The 25,757-nt window shown below is 40.5% G+C and overlaps 1 protein-coding gene across 2 annotated transcripts; it reads left to right on the forward strand.

The window, feature by feature from the left end:
• The first annotated feature begins 104 nt into the window (after positions 1-104).
• On the forward strand, positions 105-25,133 carry LOC126868822 (lachesin-like). Of its 2 annotated transcripts, none has more exons than XM_050624726.1 (9): positions 105-299; positions 14,796-14,886; positions 15,946-16,067; positions 19,134-19,319; positions 19,976-20,168; positions 21,867-21,995; positions 22,081-22,200; positions 22,872-23,042; positions 23,888-25,133. In XM_050624726.1, exons 2-9 carry the CDS (start codon positions 14,808-14,810, stop codon positions 24,259-24,261), a joined length of 1,374 nt encoding a protein of 457 aa, XP_050480683.1. In that variant the 5' UTR covers positions 105-299; positions 14,796-14,807; the 3' UTR covers positions 24,262-25,133. The 2 variants fall into 2 exon arrangements, with proteins under 2 accessions (XP_050480683.1, XP_050480682.1); XM_050624725.1 differs by lacking the exon at positions 105-299 and adding an exon at positions 13,659-13,814.
• Positions 25,134-25,757: the final 624 nt, after the last annotated feature.

Genomic DNA, 25,757 nt, shown 5'->3' on the forward strand with positions numbered 1-25,757 from the left:
AGTACAAAGTTGCAAAAGCTATGATTCGATGAGAGGTAGAGGAGGACCGAGTAGAGGAGCAGCGATAGTCGATGTACGAGTGGACGCGCCGTGAGAAAGCCCATGAAAGGGAGATTGCGAGGGTGTTCAGCGCACAGTCGTGCACCGTCTGCCCGTTAGTACGGTACGCGCCACATCTTGACATTTGTGCTACGCTTGATTCGAGCATCATCTCGAGAAGAGCAACAGTTATGCCCTCAGATCATTGTGTCATTGGCTGACAACGTCCAATATTAAATTTCGTCACGCGTTTAAGCGCGGTGAGTAAAGTGATTTTTCTTTTCAATTTTAAACCGTTTTTTCCTACTTATACGTAAAAGAAGTTTGATAGTTCAATTTTGCCGGATAGTATACAACTTTTTATTCAAACTATAAACTACGAATTGTTATAGGAGAAAGTGTAATTTTTATTAAGAAAAAGTTATTTTATCGTAACAGCCAACAGCCATGATAATATTGCACACTTTTAAAATTTTATTTTTATAATATAACTACTACCTTAATAAATTAGATGTTGTGAGAAGAAGCATATAGAAATCCAAATATGGCTCGATAATTTATACCGAATTTGAATCAATCAATGCGCCGTTAAATAATAGGTTGAAAAAAGCGCGAAGGAGGAAGAATTGAAATTTTATTTCTTATAATAATTTACGTCTTCTTATTAATTACCCGATTACTTCTTGAAACTTTACAATGATATTTAATATCAGGAAACCCCAAGAACATATTATTTTCGCTAGGTAAAATTAATATACCGGTAGCGAGGGGTAATTAATATTTCTAGAAAGACGTACTAACTCCTACATTTACGGTAATTAACTAACATAAGAGTTGCTTTTAAGGGATTACGCGTAACGTGAAATTGCGCTCTTTTCCTATATCAAAAGAACTGCGTGGTTTATTCGAAGCTGGCTCACTTTTATACCTTCTTAAAAAATTACAAAAGTCATATACACGCGTGTCATCATACGGAATATCATTAATTAAAGATAAAAGAAAGATCTTCATTTCCAAGTATCTGTACCGTTCAATAATTACAAATCCCTTAAAGACAACAGCGTATTTTATTAAATATACAACACGTATTTATTATCGCAAAAGTTTCGTTGAGCGAAGTTTTCCAATAAAATTAGCTGTCACAGGATATCGATCATGCCTTATTCAACTAGCCAATCTTCTAATTATGCATGTTGAGTACCATGGGCATCATAGCTTTTACAGTTTTTACTCTTATCGTCCTCGCTGTATGTGTACGGTACTCGATTCTTTTTCCAATTATCTTCGCGCATGTCCCGCGAATGCTATTATACGCTTTGCCACAGTGATGAAGACTCGCCAAGCATAATGTACAATAACTGTACCGGCGAGCACTACGGTACTAAGTATTGCGGTTTAAGTTGCACGCCGATGCATGTGCCGTGATTCGAACTACACTCGCAAGCACCGAGTAGTTGTGCTAAATGGTTCGCAAACTAATGTTCAAAATTCGGGCAATGTCGCGATGATAGTGGAAGTGCGAGGCCGAAAATGTGGAAGGGGGATAGAATGAGAATAGGGAAATAGAAGGGACGATGATGGTATAGGGTGGAGAAGGATAGAAAGGAAGGGTGGCAGTAAGCGATGTCTACGAAGTCTTCCTTAGTTAAAAGTTTTCAAGATTGAATTAAATAAAACTGCTACGATGTTTCCGTTATCCTGTTTCTCTTTGCCCGCCTTTTTTTTTTATCGCTCTCTATCATCAAGTAGCGTTGCAATGGAACGACTTTCGAAATAAGCGGCACAGGGAATTCGAAAATCTATGATATTCAGCAACTGACATTAACGGTGCTAATGATCGTGTCGTATTCTGTTTTATCCGTTCTCCCTCTTTTTACCACATTCTTCATTTAATTGCGAAGATTGGAACAGGATTGAGAAGAATTTGATATTTCTATGGAAACGGATAAATCCCTACCATTCGAATACCGTTATGTACCCTGTTGAACGCCTATTGGATTTTATATAGTTGTAACAGGAAATGGAAACAAGGTTCAGTTTATTTTTCTATGCATAGCAAATCTCATTTCCTTCGTACGTATCGTACGTATGTGTACGCGAAACAGATATCTTATTCCTATCCCTGCAATCAAAATAGAGGATTCCTAGATATTTCTCGATCGACATATGCAATACCATGAATGTAATTCTTTTGTTTTACATTAGTTGTACGTAGGGATAATTCGCAAACAGATTTTAAATATGCTATGAACGAATCTTATAGATTTCGACTTTAATGCTTTTTTGTATCGATTGTTAATTTTTCGTTTCTTAAAGGGTGAAAGTGGATGGAAAGGTAGTAGTTTAAATAGTTGATGTTTTAACGTGAGCTTCAGCTCACAACAGGTGCCATTAACGTATTCTGTTCAACGTCTATGCTTATCCTTTTTTCTAACCAGTCTTCTATCCAGTAATAGCTTTTGTATGTAAACCGGTGTTGTTATACATTCTGTAAACTGAACTCATTTTATTAACATTTCACCGTTCGCTGTATCTTTGAACAAAGGAAAACGTCCAGAAGATATATTAAAAACTAGACATAGTCCAGGGGGATTGAATAAGAATGTGACTACAGGGATATTGCATTTGCACAGGGGTGAGTAGATATTACACGAGCGGGCGGAAAATTTCTGACCATTAGAAAAAAGATTCAACAGTTATAAACAGGAAGAACGTAAAACGTATGAAAAGCTTTGAAAGCTGTTGTAAAAAGATAAACCGTTTTTTTACTTTTGTCTCCTATTTTCGAATCGGCTACGCTCATGGTTATTCTCCAATTAAAGGGAGCTTTAGTTTCATCGAGCTTCGCTACGATGTTTGTTCCGATTCGATCACGTTCATTGGTGTAAACATAAAGTCCTTCAAAAGTTCCGATTCGGGTACTCGATAAAAGAAATTCAGGAAACGAATATCGCAGGGATAAGCGAAACTGTAGCGAAGAAAGGATTTTGAAAAAGGAAATGACCGAAAAAAGAAGCAGGAAAAGAAGAAGAAGGAGAAGAGAAAATGGAACAAATCTCTACGATAATCCACGCTTAATCAACGAGGTTTTCCCCAGTGCACCGTAAAAATCGAACTGCCTTATTGCAATCCACTTCTAATTTCAACAGTGGCGCGCTTGTTTCTGCACCCTTTCATCGTGGCACACGTTGCATCGTGACGAGGGATGTTATATGGGGGAAGTGACGAAAGTGAACGACAGGAATAATGGACAGGTTTGGCTAGAGTGGCTTTCCGTTCGGTAGAGGCATTTGTTCCACCGACAGTAACTCGTGCCCGTAATAAACATGCCGTGCCAGTAGATTGACTGATGATACCGTTCTCCGTTAGATGTTATTGGTATGCCCCTATTACCTTTCACCATCGACTGCTATTCAATATATCGACGGATGTCGGTAATTATTATAGTCACACCTCTTCTTCTTCTTCTTCTTCTTCTTCTTCTTCTTCTTCTTCTTCTTGCCACCCTTAGTCAGCCGTACAGATTTATCTTCGAGACACGTATACTTGCCCGTAGTTGTAAGCGTTGCTCGTCGAGTGGGCTTGGAGGGAAGATAAAAAAAGAAAAGATTGAAGTCAACGGAAGTAGAGGTTCAGCGAGGCAGCTGGTTCCATGGGCAAAGTGACGATAGTTGGCCGGAAGTTGAGACGCGAGAGCAACTAGTCGAATTCAATTTCGCCCCACGAAAGGGGAAGAAAATAGTGAAATTTCGCATTACAGAGTCGTATCGCGTCTGATTGAATAAGAACGACAAGCACGTATAATTAGGTTCTAACCAACGAGAAATACAATTTTTCTTGATATCAAGCTTCCTATGTGGCGCGGAAAACTCGAGCGACTATGTTCTTGTACCGAAAAAAGCGGAAAAAATAAAAATACAAAGAACTGGGAAAGTGAAAGAGAAAAAGAAAAATCTCTACGCGTTTGTGTTTTTTACGCTCAGCTCCGCCAATCGAATCATTTAGAGGTTATTTATCTAGAGATAGAAATCCGTGGCTGGCGATACGGATTTATATCGTGGCTGTTCGAAATTTTTTATTTAGCCGGAGAGAACGGTTGAATGCTTTGGCGGGGCTTCGTCGCTAGGCCAGAATAGAGTCGTCTCGCTCGGTATTCGAGGGAAAACACAGAAAGAGAGAGAGAGAGAGAGAGAGAGAAAAAGAGAGAAGGACAGAGAGAGGAAGAAGAGGAAAGCACTCGAATCTCGGAGAAAACGCAGTGCGGAAATTCCCTCGGGCACGATCGTCATTATCATAATTTTTTCTCAATGTCGCCTAACGAAGGTGACACTGAATGCGTAGAAGGCGTGCGTCGCGCATCCAGGCAAACAACAGACCAGGCGAAACAGGTGGGGATTCTTCGAGCGTACTGAAGGGGGTAAAAGGGGCACCTGGTGTATCTCTCTGTGCACGGCTCAGCCGCGGGGTGCAACTTAATGAGCTTCCTGTGTTGGTTCCGCTTGTAGCGCATAACTCGCGTCTCTCGCTCTTTCGTTTTCGTCTTTCGCGTTTTCCACCGTTGCTCCTTTATCCCTCGGGCTCGGTTCCGTGTCTGATCCTTTCGAAATCCGAGTGCTAAGTTGTTGTTTAGGATGCAGACGTTTATGATTGAAAGCAATTCGAGCGTAATGCTTATTAAAATACAATCAGCCCACCTCGTCCTTCTTTGGAAGATAATCTTTGTTTCTGCGAATTCGCCTAGTATCTTTTTAGTAGAAATTTTTCATCAAAGGGTCTCTTACTCTCGCTCATTTCGCTTCCCTAGCAATTATCGGTGGATTCTGTCAGTATGACTCGTGGCTGTTTCGGCACTGCATTACGTTCGCGCGGAGCCGCTTCGCCAATAATTTGGTCGCCACTTGACATATTATTGTATTAGAATTCATAATGGCCTATTTCCACGGTTGATGTTCGCTAAAATCAATTTACCGCATTGTATGTATGAAAATTCGATCGATCGACACTATGCGAATTGATGCCCGAATGTTGCAAAGTTACCGCATGAAAATACCCGAAATCATCGTATCTTCTATAAGTTTCTCTCTAACCGCAACCTGTTACGAATCCATCGAGTCTTATTACCACGGGGGATCGGTAGAGCGCATGAGTAGAAGCATACTTGATGCTCAAATGTTAGATAAATCCCTAGGCTCCACTTATGGCAAGCAGGAAAACAAGGATTTTGCGGTCTTGCAAAGTGCTACGATGCACTATGTGCCAAGTTTATCGCTTCTAAGCCTCTTTACGTATGTGCCTTTTTTTCCTGCTAATTTACTCTAAACCCTGTTTCGTTACTCTTCAGGAAGCTGACCTGATTCGCCGACTTGTATCTCTGATCGCTGTAATCTCTAGCAAATTTACATATAATTAAGGATAGTCGTAAACGACAGGGAATACATGCTGTTGCATGTTTTTATTTTAAACTGAAGCTACTTTGGAATTCGATCGTAGAAATTGGAATTCTCTATCGTACGTGTCAATGACGCGACTGAACAAATTTCACATGTTTCAATAATTCACTCAATTCAGTCTGATATTAATATAACGTTGCTTAATTACTTGTTACGAACGAATTGATTTAGCTATTATTCTGGCACTGAAATGACGCGCGTAACAAATATTTGATGACGAAGAACAGCCAGCGTTAACCGCAAGAATTCTGCTACCGATACAATTTTTGTCAAGTCATTTCTACACGTCGAATTAGCACGTTTCTACATAATGTACGATATAACGTGCAGCGTCAGATAAATTCTTATTTAGTAAATATTATCTCCGCGCATTTTTTAATACATCGACAAATTGATCGAATCAATCTGAATGAATAATATCGAACGTTAAATAATTCATTTAACTGCAAACAGTGCCGATTGTGCTTTCCGTTATTTAGATCTGGTCAGTATTATCTAGTTAGTTGTATTTTAAATTTATTTTTCTACGACGTATGCTATCTCGATTATCGAAATATAATTTTCCATCGATCTACAGAGAATACAAGATGCGGGTAAACATTTTCTTCCGTAAGCGATCCTTTGATACAATGACCGCAAGATTCTCCCCATGGAGATAACTTGGCTCTACGGAGAGTAGGGGAGTCGGAGGATCTTCGAACTCTCGGAGAATTTACAGCGCTATGCATGCACAGTAATCTAACCAGTGTCATAATTGAATCTATGAGAAACACAGTGCGAGTGAGATTAGAAGCTCTACGATGTTTCTGGTACATCTTGACCGGTTCGCGTGCTTACACATCGTCATTGTTCGACGCTCCCCTACGCAGCAGTTTGGAAACTGTTCCTTGATAAACATCAGGGATCGGCCAGAGAGCACTACGCGTACAAGTATTTCAGCGTGGAAAGCGAGAAGAACGCATTCAACTGACACGAAACGCGTCCTGCGTATTGACATCTTCATCTCGAGTGATTAATGAACGCGTCAGACCTAACATTTGGCGCCATGACAAAATACGAAGCGAGGCTCCGACTTTCCAAGGCAAAACGTACCGGAACAAAACGGTGTACGGTATAGAACAAAAACCGATGTTAACGCAGTTAGACCGTGAATAACAAACAGTATGAATATTTCGTGCTTAAAACGCATTTTCGCCACCGAGAGCTTATTTATTCACGAATTCATCAAGAAAGGATAAACATACAGACACAATGGATATTACGACCCTCGTTAGAAAACCGCAAATACACGACGACTGGTTTACCAACACGTGTCATTACATCAAGTGAGCGCCGTTCTCTCTTCTCTCGGCGAGATTGAAGCATCAATTCTTAAACTCTATTCATCCGATATTTTCCATGCTAGTTCGTGCATCCGAGTTATGGAGTCCAATGTCACGATGTTGGAAATTCTTGGTCGAAATTCCACGGACAGTCAGGACCGCCGGAAGGAGAGATCGGCAGCGACGCATGGCAGCCAGACCTAGGGGCGGCATATACGACTTTAAATCCCTGGCTCGTTCGTAATTCTATCAATCTTGTTTGACTTACTTTTCTACCGGCTTCGATCGGTGGATTCGCGTCTAGTGCATCGGCGAGACTCTTCCATATCGTTGCCGTCCAGTGGTCGTGTGCCTCATTTCCCTCGATTCAATTTACGGCATGACGGAAGTGCATAAGTGAATTTTCGTCCCCGTCTAGCCGGAGCTGCTGTAATATTTTCGCGCCACGTTCCGCTGATATCCATGACAGTGGCATGGTATATGCAACCGGGTGGAATCGTTCGTGAAAGTCTCGGGGAGCGAGTATCGCGGGTACGTACATACGCGAGTCTCGAACTATGGCCTGTCGTTGCTTCAGAAAGCCATAGGAGGCGAAGTCAAGGTGCAGCCAACTTTACAGACAGTTTAAACCACAATCCTTAAGTTCTGTCGTTCTACTCGAGGGAGAAGAGAAGAGACAGAGAATAGGATAGGAGAGGGTAACCCAGCAGCAGCAGCAGCAGCAGCAGCAGCAGCAGCAGCAGCACAGAAAGCAGCACGCGGAGAAACTCGAATTCTCGTGCAAACCTAACTGCGGCTATTACTCTGGTGGCAGTCTCTGCTCATCGATAGTCAATTTGCCATTTCGTGGTACGTTACGTGTGCTTCTGCCGCGTTTCGTTGAACGATCCGCGGTGCTACGTGGATACCATGGGAGCCAGTTCGAAGACGTTCGATCGATAAGCCTCGATATATACCTAGGCTACGTAAGACCTATTCGAAGATCCGATTTCACGCGGGGGGAAATCATTTTTCATTTCTTTCTTTCCCGTTCGATTTCGACGGACGCAGACGGGAAGAAGAAAATGATTAAGGAAAGATGCCTCCGCGGAAGGAAAACGATGGCAATTGAATGGTTTTCTGGAACGCGGATGCCACCGTTCGCGTACCCACAATCCCGCGATATCTCATCAAAAATGAAATATTACCGGTCTGGCTATTAGCAGGAGCGTGCGAACGCGTGCATGGTAACGAGGATGAAGATAAAATTGCTTTTGAGTATTCGTTCGGATCAACGGGTTGCCAGGAAAATTTAATAAAGCGAGAATTTTCTCTGTGCGAAAGTTAGGAAGGCCTGACTCTACGCGTTCCCTTTTTTTTTTTTAACGCTACCTGCTAGTGCTAATTATTACTTCTCGCGTGAGACGATGCACGCGTGCAAAATTTTAACGATTCACATCATCGCACCCTGTTTCGTTAACAAAGGAAGTTGATGGATCTCTCGGCCTCTATCGGAGCACGATTACGTTTGCCCAGAAATCCGACGAGAGTTTGAAGTATCGAAGTTCGCCGATGAAGGGTGCCTCTCCCGGTGTACCGCTGTGTGTCACCCTCCTCCGAGTCAGGTAAAAAAAATGTTATTTCTGGACACATGTGTTACGCAGTAGTGACTCGTGTTAGCACAGATTAAAGGGTATATAGGATTCGAGGACGTTCGAGGTCTTTCTTCTTTTCGGACGTGTGACGCTGCTTTCGTCGAACGACTCTACATCATCGAATCGAACTTTCCTGATTTCCATTGACCGTGCCGTTTAATGGCTTATAGAAACTTTCACGGTTATCCTCCGCCCTCCGCCCTCGTATACAAGGAATTTCAAACGTTCTCTTAAGTGACACCGAACTTTTATCGCGGATGAACTCGCGCTAATCGATAATAAAGTCGAGACTGGCTGACTTTTTCGAGAAAAGAATCCCAAGTATCCATATCGTTCGAATAGACCGATCGCTTGCTAAAACGCTTAGTAAACGTTCTATCGGAATTCCAATGCAAATTGGAATCCATATTTCGCGGCGATATCGATCGTTTCTGATCCAGTCGAATTCGATGGACGATTACTAGCGAATATACGCGAAGACAAAAGCGGCTGTCTCCGGCCGCCACGGTAGATTAAATATAAGGACGCCACGTGTACCTTTTATCGCGAACAATCAGGTTCCAAGTAACGTTAAACCAACGCGTATGCAAATACGTATCGAGTTCGGTCGAAACTGCGAAAAGTTGTTTGCATCCTCCGGCAACGGTCGGACTCTCATCGATAGTCAATCGCCATTTGCCTGTACCTTTTCGGTACATTAACGAGCACTGAGCGTTGAAGAGGGAGAAAGCCGGGAGCGTAGGGAAAATGGAGGGATAAAAGGAAGGAGAAAGGAAGCGAAAAGGCGAGCCTAGGAGATGGGAAGGAACACGTTCGAGAGGACTACACAGTTGCACTTTCCCAGATCACTGGAGAAGAGGGGAAAATGAATATGCTAGAGAACTTTTGTTGCTCGTATTCCGGGTACGGGGGCTTTTTAAGGAATAAAAATTTCCCCAATTAGGGATTATAGGTCGACTTAAAGAAGGCAAATCGTTAAGATCTTTTGTACACTTCGTTGCGATGGAGGGATATAATCGATTTTCGTTTTTATCAGAAGGATCGGTTATGCACGTGACAACCGCTTCGCCGTATTCTATGCAAATTTCATAATCATCCGAATGCTTCGTTATAACGCACCTGCTTGGCCTTAAACAACAGCTTTCACATCGATCGAGCGTTACATATATGGGTATGCCCAGATGGCGTTAAAATCGATCGAGATGCCTACTTAAGTCGTATTAGCCAAATGCCTGATTCACAGGATAGTCTGAGTGTGGTATTTAGCTGGAGCTCTAGCAAGTGTACCATGTAAACTGGCCTAATGGAGGCACGCTGCCGGTCGTGCAAAAGTGCAGGAATTATCTATCGGGAGTTGCTCGAATTGCGAGCCGAATTGAATTACGAGTTTGTAACACTTTGTGACGGGTTTTGCAGATACCCGTGGCTCTCTATCCTTCGCCCGACCTTTTGACCCTTGCTAATTCAACTACGGTTGTTCTCCAAGTAAAAGGCGACCGCAAAAATCGATCCTTCAGGAACCCGTAAAAGGAGACACTGTTTTGTTTTTCTTCTTTTCTCCTGGTTTTCCACCGCGGAAAGATTCGTGGCACTTAGTTAGGACGGAGGTTGCTTGTTCTTGCTGGCAAAAACGAGAAACTCGACGAAGTAAATCCGGTGAGAAGATTAGCTGAATGCAAAGGAACCGGCGCTCGACGAACCTAAGGAGCTTCGGCCGACGGAATTCGATGAGAGTGCTCGAAAACTGTGTACGGTTTTTAACTGTACGGTAGAACGATACCTGAACGAACGAGAGAAAGAGGCCAGGGATAAGGGAAAGAGGAGAAAACGGGAAGAAAGTGGAAACTCGTAAGTAATAGCTCCGACAGCAAACCTGGTAAAATGAACGGATAGACGATGCCATGGAGCGACTCTTATTTCCTTTCGCGCTTCAGAAGTCAGGATAGCGAGGGAAAGAAAAGAAAAAAAAAAGACAGAGAAGAACAGCGAAAAGCCAGTAGAAGAGTAAGAGGAACGGGTATTAGACAAAGAGGCGGAAAGAAACGAAAGAAAAGACGAGTCGTAGCCGCTGCTGTGTGTGGAAGAACCGAAGTTACCTTTCTCTTCCCTCTCCCTCGTCTTACTTTCTTTTTGCCTACACATCTTGGTACTCTCTTACCGTGGCGTTCTTCTTGTACTGCTGTGGGTGTCGGTTAAACTCTAACGTTTAAGATCTCCCAAACAGACTTCGAAGCTTTCCGGACGCACTTTACGTTCAGGGAACTCCCAGTCGTTCTCATGCGCGAGATATTTTTTACCGTATCTAAGGGACGTTGTCCAGCTTAAATACCACTCAAAATTAACGAAGACGAAATTAATCGAACTCTTCTAGAGACTTCTTTCGTCCCAATTTTCGTATTACGTACGAAAGGGCCAGAACGAATTTTGAACGAACGTCGTTCTCTATGTCCAGAGATATTTTGAATGCAATGAAGCGCGTACGTGTATCGTTTGGCGTATTAAACTCTTCTGATGTGCTCGTATCTGTTGGAAAATACATTAAGGTGTTGATATACGGTAGTAATTGTGCATGGAAAGATTTTCCGTGATATTCAGACGAAGAAAGAGAGAGCGAGAGGAAGAGAGAGAGAGAGACCGAGGGGCGGGAGGGAGGAAGAGAGAGATGGACTTTATATGGAGAATCAAAGACGCTTTTGGTTAGCCAAACCACGTCCAGTTTCCTTCGAGTCAAAAGTGACCAACAGAACAGCTTATTGGACCTCTCAGAGAGGCACTCGTTGCCTGTTATTCATTCTCTCGGTAATACAGCATGCAATTCTCGTGCGCGCGTTTATAATACTCTGTGCATACACTTTGGATAGATGTGCAAATGTATGCTCTGCGCGGAAATTGGTGTTTCGATGTTTAATTTGCTATGGTACAGCTAATGACGGACATTCAAAAGATCGCGTGATACTGTTTTGCATTTAATTATATTCACGTTCCAGATAAATAGCAACGTTCAAAACACCTAGATTCCATATTCTCGACTGCGATACCAGCTCGCGAGATGCTCGGAAATTCTCTATCGAATAATCGAAACAATTGTTCAGTTTGATTACAATAAAAATCGAGTCGGTTTGTACAATGTTGTACGCGTTCGCATAAAAGCAACGATGAAAAGATTCGTGCAAACTAATTAAAAAGAGAAACAGAATAATATTTACACGAGCGTAAAAGTTTTAAGTTTACCCAGACTACGCTACGATTACATTCGTATTTATTAACCGATAGACAATCGTAACTTTCAGTTCGATTAATTGCTCAGTTTTGCAGCTCTGAAATTCTTCTCGTCTTTCGCTTTTTTTCATTGGAAGCCGCGAGACGATCGCTAATTGCGCTTAGTACCTCACAGAACCATCCTTCTTCGCAACGATTCGCCTTCTCGGAATCAACACGCGACAATGTAATCGCTAAAAGCTTTTTTCTCCTGTCATGGTTACGATGTTGTCCCCATGTAAATATTGTAAAAACAACGAAAAAGAGGCAACAAAAAGCGGTCGCCGGCTGATGGCCACCACTCGACTGCCTCGTATATCCGCCTAAAAAGCAGCAGTCCAGTGAAACGCGATGCACTTTCGCAGGACTGTTTAACGGGAATATGTATGCATGTCGGCCGTCGTGGTTCACAGCGTCGGCGCTGCCGTAATTTTCGTCGGTCCGAGTTACGTACGAGGAAAAGCGCGGGCGAATTTTTAGAGGTCTAACTTCGTACTTTCTAGCTCGCGCACATTCGTTTGCTTCTCTCCATGATTTCGTCAAATATACGCGTGCCGCTGCATTTGACATTGACGTACCTTGATTCCTTGACCCCATCTGTCCTGTGTTTCCGATATGCATGAAAAAATTCCTTTTAACGTTTCAAACAATATTAACACCCTCGATGCGTGCGATTTTTCGCGAGGATAGGTATCTTACTCTAGTAAACGCGAAACGCGTAATTCCATAAATAACAAACCGAATTTTAGAGTTAATAATAAAATTCCTCACCTATCCATATATAATAAAAACCAACGTGCGCTATCATTGGTAGATAAAGCTTGAACTAAAAGATTCGCGAAAACGGCGCGGTACCAGGCGTGTTAAAGTCTGCGATAATATCCATCTTGGGGGTGTTAATAACACTCGCTCTATAAACGATCAATTATACATTCACGTAGGTACCTATATCTATCCATAATGCTAGCCACTTAACGAGCTTTTTATCCCCTCTATATAACTTCCGGATATGTAGCCCAGTAGCCTTTCTTTCCGGACAACTGGACCGGTCATCGAACCTTGAAAGATATTAAACGCGTATCGTGCTTTCCCGGGGGTCTCTATCCCTCCCAAAATCACCCTTTGTCTGTCTTTGTCTCTTGAAATTGTCGGTTAAAAGAGGGGATAGGGGGATGGTTATTTAAGTTAAATACCGCAGTCGCGGCGTAATTTTCGGCGATGCAAAGAGAACGTGGCCCGAAGTCATAAAGGCCAGGCTTCGGCACGAGCGAAATTTTCATTTGACCGGCCTCTAGTCGCGCGAGTGTGCGTATTTCGCGCGGGCCTCGCTTCGCCTCGGCTCGTAGTGGGGTCGCGGAGGATACTCGGCGAAGGGTAGCGGCTGAAAAGGGAAGAGCAGAGGCGGCAGTCACCCACTATTCGAGTATTATTGCGGTGCTGGCTGCAGGAGGGTGAGGATGGGATATATCAACGGTTGGCGTTTATGTGGCGACCAACTGTCGAGTTAATATTCACGCGATTCAGCTTGACCCCGTGCCACCCCGTCAAACCCGCGCCCATGAACGGCCATGCGAAATTCTTCACTTCGCCTTACCGACCAAAGCATTATGCGTCTTTCCTTCACTGGCTCTTTTTCCACCGATTGCCGTATATTGGTATATTGTATGTTTCTGTATGCTCTCTCACGAGGGACCAGGAAGTTATGGTAATCGCGGTAGACTACGGCCGAGTCAGAGAATTCGATAGATTCTCGTAATAAGCTATTGTGTTTGTTAACCGAATCGATTGATGCAGTTAGATCGGGCGTGATTCTTAAGTACTATGTCTCTATTTATATTTATGTTTTATATTTATTATTATTTATATTTATTTAGATAAATGCCATTAATGACGAATACAAACTGCATTTAAATACAGCAGAGCTCTTCCGTCCGAGCTAATAGGGAAACAAAACTGTTCGGATAATGGAATTTTCGAATCACAGAATAAAATCACTTTTCTCATATGAAATTACATTTATTCGAATACAGATTAATATTAATCGATAGTTTCTTTAAATACTGATGCATTCCATATCTTCTTTGGCTACTGAGTCACATAATCGTTTCAACGTAAGTAAACCTATAGAGCCATAATTTTCTTGTACTTCGAATCATCCGAACGCTTTTTCGAATATCGCGGATGCTTCGGCTTGAGAAATACCGTTTCCACTTGTGTAAAATCGTCGTCATTATTGTCCTTATTTCAACGAAACTATTTCGTCACATCGGTAAATTTAAGGTTGTCCTGCCGTTGTCAACGTCAGAGGAATGTACGAGCTTTGGATGATTCTCAATATCATGTTTTGTTTTATAATCCTTGCGATTTTGGCTTTCCCAATACCATGTATTTTTGCTAATTCTGTTGCATTTGTACCATCTTAAAGTTTTTTAATTATGTCGTATTTTATTTCGCTCATTAACGCTCGTTATTTAACGCTCATTAAACGCTAAAAGGAAAGAATACCTGAACACTGATACAATCAAATATGTGTATATTTGAAATGGAAAGGAGCATCCGTTACTGAGAAATATTATGTTCGGTTAATAGAATCTACTGTGGTCTAAAAATCATGTAAAATTAGGTAAACTAAATTAAATTCACATCAAATTCCATTATAATTGTTTATGAACTGATCGATGGTTGATATTTCAATCGGATCATTTCTTAACCAAAAATTTCTATAATTAAAAATCGATCAAAACAAGTTAATTGCAATTAGTTTAATTTTAATCTTCGCAATTGTAAATATGATCTAATTTATCTTCAACAAAAATGATAAGTATTAAACCATAGCGTTAAAACGTATTAAACAATAGGATATTTATAAATAGAGAACTCGTCATATTTTCAAGAGACTGGGATTTGAATAACGAGTTAATTTGCTCCCCCTTTCTCGGTTAATAGGTTCATTAAAACTTTTTGACGTTCTTGTACCTTTTTTATATCACTAAAAACAGGATGGACGAAGATTTTCACGTTCGCGAGATAAATATACTAATTCTGAAAGATTGCCTTTCGTCCAAAAAACGAATAAATCATTTTTGTTGCAGTACGTATGGCGTATGGCATTGCTCTATGGTATGGCATCGCGGGACATTGTTCTCTGCTTCTTCCTTGCTGCCTTCCTGTATTCGAGTTTCGGTAAGAATCAAATGAGATATTCTCGCTCTCCTTAGAATCAGAAGTAGCACTCTTCATCCGATCGTAGCGGCGAGAAGAGGCGTGGAAGAACAAGTTTGAATTGGTCTGAACACGGGGCGCAAAAGTTACAAGTTTTTTAATCCGTACAAAATGATACGAACGAATCTCTTGTATCGTAATAGCATCGTGCCGTAGCTACTTTTCCTTCTCTCCGTGTTTCTTTGCTCCACTTTTCGGTAAGAATCAAATAAAATGCTCCTAAAAGCACTATCGGAAGTCTCCAGAGCTTCCGTAAAAGCATTCCCGTTCGCAAGGTGAACGCGAAGCAGAAATTACAAGAGCGAAGCTCGGCTAAACGTTACTCCGTCCTCTAGTTTCTCCCGAAATATTCGTTTAATATCTAATTTCTCGTTTCATCGTCCGGTAACGCGTGACAAAGGCATAACGCTCTCTTCGAATTCATCTTTCCCGCGCGTCTCACCGCAGGGAACGTTTATTATTTAATAAGGTGTCAGAGGCTGCGACGCTCTGATATAATTTACTCTGATATAGTTAATAAACATTTCTCTACGCGACACCCTGGTCTTTCTTGTCTTTTTTTCTTTCGTTTCTTCCATTTCTCGCCGATGCGACGTTCAGACGACACGCGTCACACGCGTACCTCTACGGACAAAAAGCTCGTTGAACGAAGAAGAGAAACTAAATCTGAATAGCTCAGTGGAAAAAGAATTATTGCCCCATAACTTTGCCTCGTACACTCGCTATGAATCTATAGAGGAGCGATATGCATGACGAGCTAGATTAAGCTGGTCGTGTTAAGAGAGATGTAAAAGATTAAAGAAATCAATATCGAGCCCGGCAGAATATATGGAGAAAGGCAAACGTCCAATGAAATTGTAGAATTCGTGACTGTCATCCGAACGCTACGATCCATTCTCCCGTTGAAGCACATTGTTTTCGTTCGAGGAGCGTAACGCTTAAAATTAATTAGATGTAACGTTGCTGGATCATTAATCCCACGATCGTTAATTATACCCGGTATAATTCCCCTTGGCCTAGGTCAAGCGATGCCAAAGTCCGAGATCCAGCCAGAATTTCTAGCACTTCTGGAGAACCATACGGTCATTCAAGGTCGTGACGTCTCCTTCACCTGCGTCGTTAATCATCTTCAATCTTACAAGGTAATTGCATTCACGTGTCGGTGTAATTAGTAAGTCGATTAGGAGCAACGCTTCGAAATCGTAAGTAATGACTTAAATCGTATTTCCGTAAATGTTTGGCCACGACTCGAAACGCGATCGTGTCGAATCGAACAATGTAACTATGGTTGCGTAACCAAGCTGCTTAACAGAGTATAATATTTACAAACGTTCCCTGATATTTCCACTTTATACGTGTTTGTACGTAAAAGAAATCAACGGGGCATATGTAAGTGGCGAAATACAGTTGAAATGGACACGTATGATGTCGATTATGGTAAAGCACGTAGGTTTGCACTTTCGTCAGTCCACATCCAGACTTCTGTCCGGAGCCCCACGCGGGACAGACCTGCCGAGTAATTCACTTTCGAGAAGAAGTCCAAGTTTGATTGCGCGCTCGAATCGACAATCGCTTCTATCGCGAGATGAAACGCTCTTGGCGGGTGTTCAGAGGATTTCGTCCTGCCGGATTCGAGGGATGGAAAAGGACACAAGAGAGTGGAGGAAAAGAAAAAGGAGAAGCGGAGAAAGAAGAAGAAGAAAAAGAAGTGGAAGAAGTGGAAGCATAGGGAATTCGAATGTTACAGCGAGCAGGCGAGTACCGGGAGAAAAGAAAGGAAGCTCGAAAGAAGAGACATAAATCAGAGTCGCTAATATACCGTACAACGTGAATGGGTCTGATTTCTACCAGTCCAAGAGCACCGTATCCTTTCCCTTTCTCTTCCCTTCGCTGCATTTGCTTCTGTTTTAAAAGTGCAATAACTCTATATGAGATTTTTCGTAGGGAAAGCGAAATATCGCGATGCAAAACAATTTATCGTGTCGAATATCAAAAATGGGAAAAAACATGTTTGAAGAGGCCATAACGAAAACAACCCTTGGCGAATTTTGTTGATTTTTTAGATAAATTCTAGTAGTCAGACTCGCAACATGATGAAACCGATATCGTTGAAAACGATCTGTACTCTGATTTATTGCGGAATGAAAATTGACCGGTTTTACAGGAATAATTTTTTTTTTTTTATTTGAACCGTTTCTCACCAAACGAGCGGATCTATTTCTTCCGTTCTTGTTAATAACACTTTTATTTCAACTTAATTTCCAACTTCATAAATTGACTAGATACCATTTTTTCGGTAAAACATTACAGAGAACAGTCACGATGGTTATACGTAACACGATGAATATTTTGTTAAAATAAAATGAAAATTCATGAAACAAAAAATAAACATGCTACGGTATACCTTTTACTCTGCTGAAAAAAGCATAAAAATCGGTAAGGGTAATTTTGATTACGAAAGCTTCTATTTCACAGATTCTGCGTATACCATAATATTTGACGGCGTGTCACAAACGTATCGAGATGAAGATTCGTTCAAATTCAGCGGAGAAACGATGCGTCAAAAGTAATTACTCTAAACGATCGGAGCATCGATCGGCATACGTTTTAGAGTACCATTGAAAACGCGAGATGTATGTATTGGACGATTCAATGTCATTCTAAACGCGTGAGATATAACAGATGCCATACGCGTAAAGCCACCATTCGATCGCTTATTGTTTGCGTAGAGAGAAAAAAAATTTTTTCCCGCCAACACGTAGAATTATTCTGTCGGGCAGAACGGTCCATCAGCGTTATTTATGCACACCTTAAATTCCATTGCCGCTCGATCAAAACGCCGCTTTTGTTCTACCGATTTAAAATCCCTTTCACCCGTTCAATAGAACCGTCGTTTGAAATACGACAGATCGAGCACGCAGGACGTATGTTCGTACAAACGGGACCAAACGGGGAAGTACGATCACCGATCGGAATTTGAATCCTGGAATCCAATAACAGTGTTCATTCACTCGCGTCAGGATACTCTAGTAAATAATTACGCTTCATTGGGGAGTGGAAGGAGATGGTGAACGTACAAACGAAATTTCAAACTCATACAACGAGCAGATCGCGATTGATGCTCGTTTAGTTGGCGAAATTCGTCTAACGTTACCCCATCGTTTCATTTTCCTTTTTTCCTTCACGAGACAACCGCAGAATACGTTCCTTTAATTTCGACATTGTTCGTTTCCAGGGAGCAACAAATGGAAAATAAGAGTTGAATTACGCCGTAATACGACTCTTTTTTCTCCAGTTCCTTTCTTATTGCGGTATAATATTTACGTTCCGAGTCTTAACGGGCGCATTTATGTCGGAATTCATGAATGCAGAAGGAAATCGGAGAGAACATTTTACGTTCGCGCAGGGAGAAACTTGTTCTCATATATCGCTTGAAATATATAATTCGCGTGCGTGTAAATAATATTCTTTTATCTTAACGTAACAGCTTGCGAAAGGTAAATTATCTGCATTTTTTTCCTACCGTAATTTCCCCCTTTTTTCATGTTTATTTTTTCGTTCACATGTGACCATAACAGGGACAACAGCAACAGAAAAAAAGGTATGTTAAACAGAATTCTATCCATTCGTATTCCTTATTTCCTGCCTTCGACCCACTGGAACACTCGTCCAACGAGGAACGTTTCTTTCGAAATTTATTATTCATACCTCGTAAACGAGTGCAAGGTCCGAAAGAAAGGCAAAGAAAAGAGCGTAATAAGAAGAATACCTTGAAACGAAGAATGCCTTGGCCGCTCTAACCGGGCAGGTTTAACTGCCTAATCAAGAAAGTAACCAAGGTAATACCTAGGAACGTTCAATAGACAGTAAAGCGGCAGCATTTACAACTCCAGTAATCAGTCTTGGTACATTCGAGCGAGGAACGCATTATTCTTATTGCAGGGTTCGCCCACGTGAACCTTATTGAACCGGAGAATGTATTGCAAGCGAGAATGTACATATACATATATATATATACATATGCACTATGTTATATTCGCTATGTTACTGACTAGGCAGAACAAGATACATCATTCATAACAAACTAATTCTAAAACGACGGTATTATAAGGGGGTGAGCAGTGTAAGTAATGCGGGCAGCGAGTTGCGGTTTATAATCGGTTGCTGAAACTGCGAGAACATTCATGCTCCGTGATTGTATTATGCAGGTCGCTTGGATGAAGTCCGACTCGAAAGCTATCCTGGCCATTCATACGCACATGGTCGCTCAAAACCCACGGTTGTCTGTCACTCACAATGGACATAACACGTGGAAACTGCACGTGACCAACGTCCAACCGAACGACTCTGGCACGTACATGTGTCAAGTTAATACGGATCCTATGAGGAGTCAGGTTAGTACGTACGTTCATCTTCGTACGTTCATCTGATTATTATTAAACCAGCGTACTTGCTTCCATATTTTGGTTCTACCTAAAAGTATATACATGTATCCATATACGTGATATGTTACAAACGATTATTATTTTTGTATGTTGCTTTTATTAAATCGTCTCGACATCGTATATACGATACAATACGGACGAAGGGAGACGAGTTAATAGATAACGTTTGTTGCATTACCGTCGATTCCAGCTAACGCGGTTGACACGTCGAAAATATTACTATCGAAGGGATAGCCGTTGATAAAATCGACAAAATTGAATATAAAATTTCGTCGCGAAAGGGCGAACGAAAACACGCGAAATAAAACGAAGCAGATATAAAATATGAGACGATTCGTTTCATTGTGTTTTTCAGTTTTATCGTTACGATTGGTCAACTGGTATATATCGTATATATATTTTTTCCGATGATAAACCTAGATTAAAGGGAAGTCTCAATGTTGGAACAGCCGTATTTGTTGAGGTTTGAATCCGCGAGTTAAGCTTGATTTAAATGTTTCGAGGGAGAAACGGGAAAGAGTAGGTTGGCACAGTATGGTCAGACTAGACTTCTCCGCATACAGACAAATGGTGGTATACGATAGTCCGTAACGATCTTTGCGTAGATTGGTCACATGAAGGTAGTGATACCGCCCGATATCATGGATTTGGACGATTCGGCCGATCTCCTAACGGCGAAAGAGAACAGTGATCTGCGACTACGGTGTCGCGCCACAGGAACACCGAAACCTGTGGTCACTTGGCGACGAGAAGATGGACGAAATATTACTCTTCGAACGGAGCATGGTGTTCAACGAGGTAACATTTTCCAGAATTATTTCTGACAGTTTATACCGACGATACTACCAATTTCACTGATCTTGATCAATCAGTGATTCAAGCAAGCTTTAGGTCCGACATCACCGATGATTTTTATCTTTAATCGCGTAGATTATTAAAAACTTGGATTTTTCGTTGGAAACGGATGAATATTTGATATTATAGATATACACTTTTGAATATTTCTATTATTCTAGCTGCGATTACAGAAATTCTTACGCCGTATTAAAATAATTTCGAATTGAAATGTTCTATAATGCCGGAAATTTACTTAAACTTTACCGTTTGCAAAACTGACAGTAGAATAAAAGAAGCTTTTAATAAATCTGTTAAAAGCAAAAAAATAGTGAACAATACTATTTGTTATTTCTTTCATAAATCATAAATATTAGGAAACACGGCAAACTTTTCAACAATAACGGAGTCATGATCGTTTTAAAGAGAATCAATATGTATTTTTATCATTAAGCAGTTAAGGGCGTCTGATTTGCATGAATTAAATCTTGTTCCTGGTGCTTATGAAAAAGATGCATACATGAATAAGTACATAAGTGTAATGTGCCTCGAGTATTTCAATGCAGTTCCGTTCCACGCAACCAGATATTCGTTGAACGTATCAACGTGAAAGCGCGATCCTGTCTGGTCCATCGCGTTCCGCAGAAAATCAACCAGCCGATTAGCCTTTCTAACAGTGAGTGATGGATGTTGACTTTACATATATTTCCTCTTCGCCGACCCCATCGATTCGCATACCCGATTGCAATATTCGCTGTGTACATTGCGCCGCAAAAGTGTCTACCACTCAGAATCTATATCGTGCCGGCGTTTCGACGATCTTTCCGTAAAACGCATCATAGGGGAGTATTCTGGTTGTTTCGGCTTCCTTAATGAGCTCAATTCGGATCCACCGTCGTTCCCCATACGTTACGTTCCCCGGAAACCGCAATAAAAATGTTATATGGAATATTCAAACGGGATACGATTCGTATACAACAGGTACGCAATATGACCTGTTGGGAAATTTTCAAAAGGACAAAATATAATAGTCTACGAACGAAATACTTTAAAGTTATTGAGAAAGAATGGAATTAACTTCATAACGAGGGTAATATTCATCCTTATGCTGTATACGTATCATAGAAAGACGTTATGCTTGTAGGAACATGTAAAGAATTTTATTTACATTTCGATTTGTTTATCATAGCTAACGTTATAAATAGACATTTAAATATAACATAAAAAAATTTGACGATGCAAAAATACACATAATACGTAGAAAAGCACAAAATATCCATAATATAGTTTTTTTTATAATATTAAAAAAATAAAACGAATTTCTTAAATCCTATTTTTTTAATCGTATTCACAAGAATATGAATTGCCGTAAACAGTCAAATAATGTTGAGAAAATTGCATCCAATCCATTTCGACATAAAGTAGAAACATGAAAATTACATGTGAAGTACAATATCTTTCAAATATCCTTCCAGACTTCTAAGGATTTAGAATAGAAATATCAATAGGATTCCTGAAGGAGACTTTACAATCGTCGGAATAGGGTAAAATTACCGTCTAAACGACGGCAGTAAAATAGAATAGGAATATCGATATAACATATATGTGCCTAGAGAGTCTGACCCGACGTTTCATATGACCCGTTGATAATGCTTGACGCAGTAAAGTCGTACGAAGGGGAGCAACTTCATCTGACGGGCATTCTGCGGCAGGAGATGGGCTCTTACCTTTGCATCGCCTCGAACGGCGTGCCGCCAACGGTCAGCAAACGATATTACGTGAACGTACGATGTAAGTGAAGCGGCGGGTCCGTTAAATTGGCGGGCACCTCGACGAAGAAACTTCCAGTGATTAATTATAGTTTTCTCCGATGCAGTTAAACCGCTGATTAAAGTCTCGAACCAATTAGTAGCGGCACCTGTTAACAGCGACGTCGTTCTTCATTGCTACGTCGAGTCCTGGCCGAAAGCTCTGAATACATGGTACAGGGAGAATGGTGAGCATTATAATATTGAATCTCACGTGTTATTTCTCAATATCGTTCTCAGTGTGACCATTATCCCGCGTCTTGTTATGTGAATTCTATCGTCTATCCTCCAACCGATGTTAATGGTTATATAGGTTGGTTCGTATTATCTATTCAGACTCGGAGCAGTAACAGCATGGTTCCATTCAGACAAATATATATATACATAATATACTGGCTTTTTCAGATACGTTACGCTGACCATCATTCTCAGCAAATTCAAATAGCTCAGATTCGATCGATTCGAGATAAACCAGAATTACAGTCGGGTACTAGAGAGCCAGGATTCAGAAGTTTTAGTTAGGCAAGCTTTAAGTTATTCGTGTTTGAAGTTTGAAAATCAGGAGTGAAAATTAGTATGTACTTCAAGTTCTCTTCTCCTTTTTCTCTTCTTTTTCCCTGTTTTTACCTTTTTTTCCTTGTTTAATAATTTTGTAGTCATTTAAGAAAAAATTATTTGATAATAAATGCAAAAAAATTGTTCAAACGATAGCTACTATAAGGAAAGATATTGCTCTTATATCCATCAGACATTAGACTGACAATATAAACACTAAAAATATTGATCCGAATGGGATCGTTGCCGTTTTGTGTTTGAACGGATAATATTAAACCAATCTTACGACGGACGATTGTTATAGGTATGAAATTACTGTCGGATGAGAAACATGATCTAACGGAGATTCCGTTGAACGATTATGCGTATCAGTTGAACTTGACCATCAGAAGACTGAATAGGGACGACTTCGGTAGTTACAGCTGCTCGGCGGAAAATTTGCTTGGCAAGGCCGAAGGGACGATACGACTACAAGGTAATCTTTCCACATTCGATTACTATATCGCTTCATACATACAGTCAGTTATCAAATATTATCAAAGTCTACGCACTTCATAAATGTGAAATATTTTGATGAAAATACAGTAGTTCGACCAATCTTTTTGGAAATTTTGTATTAATTCTACATGGACACGTATTTAACGCTAGAGGATTCTTCATCGCTTAAAATAATAGCAAATTATTTTCACCAGAGAAAGATCTTTTCCACGATTGTTTCGGAGGTATAAGAAAAACATGTTTAATAGAATCGAACGATACATTGATAGCTACATCTAGCATTAAAAAAATAACACTATTTATTTAACTTATTAAGAAGAAGAAATATATATAGTTAGCTTTGCGCCGTTCACGCTTGAAAAACTTTACCGCGGCTTTCTCTGACACGTACCCACGGAAAGCAATTATATTCGTTGATATATGTTCCTCATATATAAACCGATATCGGTTCGCCTCCATGTGCTAGACCGAGGGAGTTGTAAAGGCAAAAGCTTGCAGAAGCTTAAAGATTTTAAAAGATCATAACCGTATATTCTTCAAAGTATTCTTCGTTTATATCATAGGAATGTGATCGAAAATTTAATTCCTCCCGTTAGAAGATCGATGTAAACGCGTTGTTTCTTTTTCTTTCTTTTTTTCGGTAGCTCGTTCAATCGGACACGTACAACACATGTTTGATCGAGATGTGCGGACGCGATACCTAAATTATTATATTTTCTTTTCGCTTTATATTTTCTTGCTCTTTCAAGAAATAAATATACCGTCTCGTAAATCGAACTCTCTACATCGTTGACAAATGATATGAAAATAAAATGGTTACAGAGTTGCATTTGACGCGAACCACGTCGATACCTATTCGCCACAACACGGACTTCTTAGACAAGTACGGCTCGAAGAAGCAAATGGACAGAACAGGGAACCATGGATTCGGACGGGAAGGTGGTTCATTGTCGAAAAATGGAAACATGGGTCACACAAAGCCGATGTTAAGGAGAAACAGTTCGAACACGTTGACGGATGTCACAATGAAAAAATCGAAAGTTTCATCATATCCGGCACCTGCACCTGCGCCAGCGCATTCTACACCGACTCAACTGAGCGTTCAGAATAGCGTCACATCGCTGCGACAACACTCGCGATTAAACTGCGTAGGATTAATGTTCGCTTTCCTAGTGATAGTGATCTGTAACTCGTAAACAATCGGCTGTTTCGTATGTACGGAAGAGTACAAATCACCTTTCACAGGGATTAAACGAGAACAGGGATTAAAGAAAAGGAGCTAAAAGAAAAAAAAATGAGGGAAAGGCAGGAAGCAAAAATATCTTTGAAAACAAGAGTCCATTTTATCCTAACTAACGTTCGTTATGTTTTGCGTTAAATATTCATACTTTCGATTCATAGACAATGTTTTTATATTCTTTTTTATCTCCAACGCGGGAAATGGTCAGCGACGCTTCTATCGTGTAGAAAAGTACACGCACAACCTTTAGGACTATAGATGTTATCGTTCACACATGTGTGATTATGTCAAACGCATCGATATACATCGTTTTGTGGTGAAAAAAATAACGAACGGTTTTTTATGACAATAACTGTAGTTGTATACGGTAAATCGGTAGAACAATCATCCATCACCGATAAAACGCTCGCGGACTGTTGTCGTTGCCAGATACACGTGTAGAAAGCGTGTATGTGAATTCACCGAATCGATGGATGTTCATTTTTAGACCAATCTCTCGTGTCACACTGCCGAACACAGATATGATGTACAGTTATTTTCGAATATACGTTCGAACGCGAACGTAGACGTTAATTGTTTATACATATTTTGTGCGTGTGCATGTTGGGGGAACCGTTATTCGCCGCTTTCCACAAATTTTATTTCGAAAAATCGGTTGCTCAGGCATGAATGTGATCGAACGAACGGAACCAGATCTACTTTTGCACACCCGATCATCGGTTCATGAACGTTCTCATTAGTAACAAATGAATGTATTGTTTATCGATGTTAACGTCTGAGTTGTGTATCTGTGTATGTATGTACGACAATAAACGTTGTTTTTACCAATGGCTTTTTTCGCTATCCCTTCTAGTGAATATCAGCGATCCTTTCAAACAATGCAACTTGTCTTAAAAGGAAAACTTTTTCCATCAAAGTAAGAATCAATACGTTCTTTGCAAATGTACGAATTTATTGTTTCGCAAGAACGCGATGTTTTTGCTGTTTCGTGACAACTTGGATCGCTTTATATCCGTAATGAAAATTGATTCGAAAATCGTGTCTCTACATGTTGTACCTTGAAAGAAATAGGACACGGTTGTCTTAGGAATATTATCGAATCAGTAAACTAATATATAACTTAATATCTCGCGTATCTTACCATTAATATTTGTTATTTAGTGACGTGAGATTTAACTAAAAATCAATTTGCAAGGCATGTTGCCGGTAAATGCAAGGAATATTCCTAAAGTAATACTACGTAAAAAATGTGCCACATTTTTAGATACGAAATTTTTTAATTTTTCTTTTATACGAATATTGAAAAACCGAGATTTCTCATCGAACGAACGACATTGCATCGTGAGATATTTTATCCGCAGACGCAAAGAAGTTACACTCGAATTTTTTTAATTATCGACCAACTTTAAAGCTAAAATAAAGAGGCACGATAGCGTGTTCTTTTATTTCTCA

Source organism: Bombus huntii, chromosome 8 (assembly GCF_024542735.1).
Source record: "Bombus huntii isolate Logan2020A chromosome 8, iyBomHunt1.1, whole genome shotgun sequence".
Lineage (NCBI taxonomy): Eukaryota > Metazoa > Arthropoda > Insecta > Hymenoptera > Apidae > Bombus > Bombus huntii.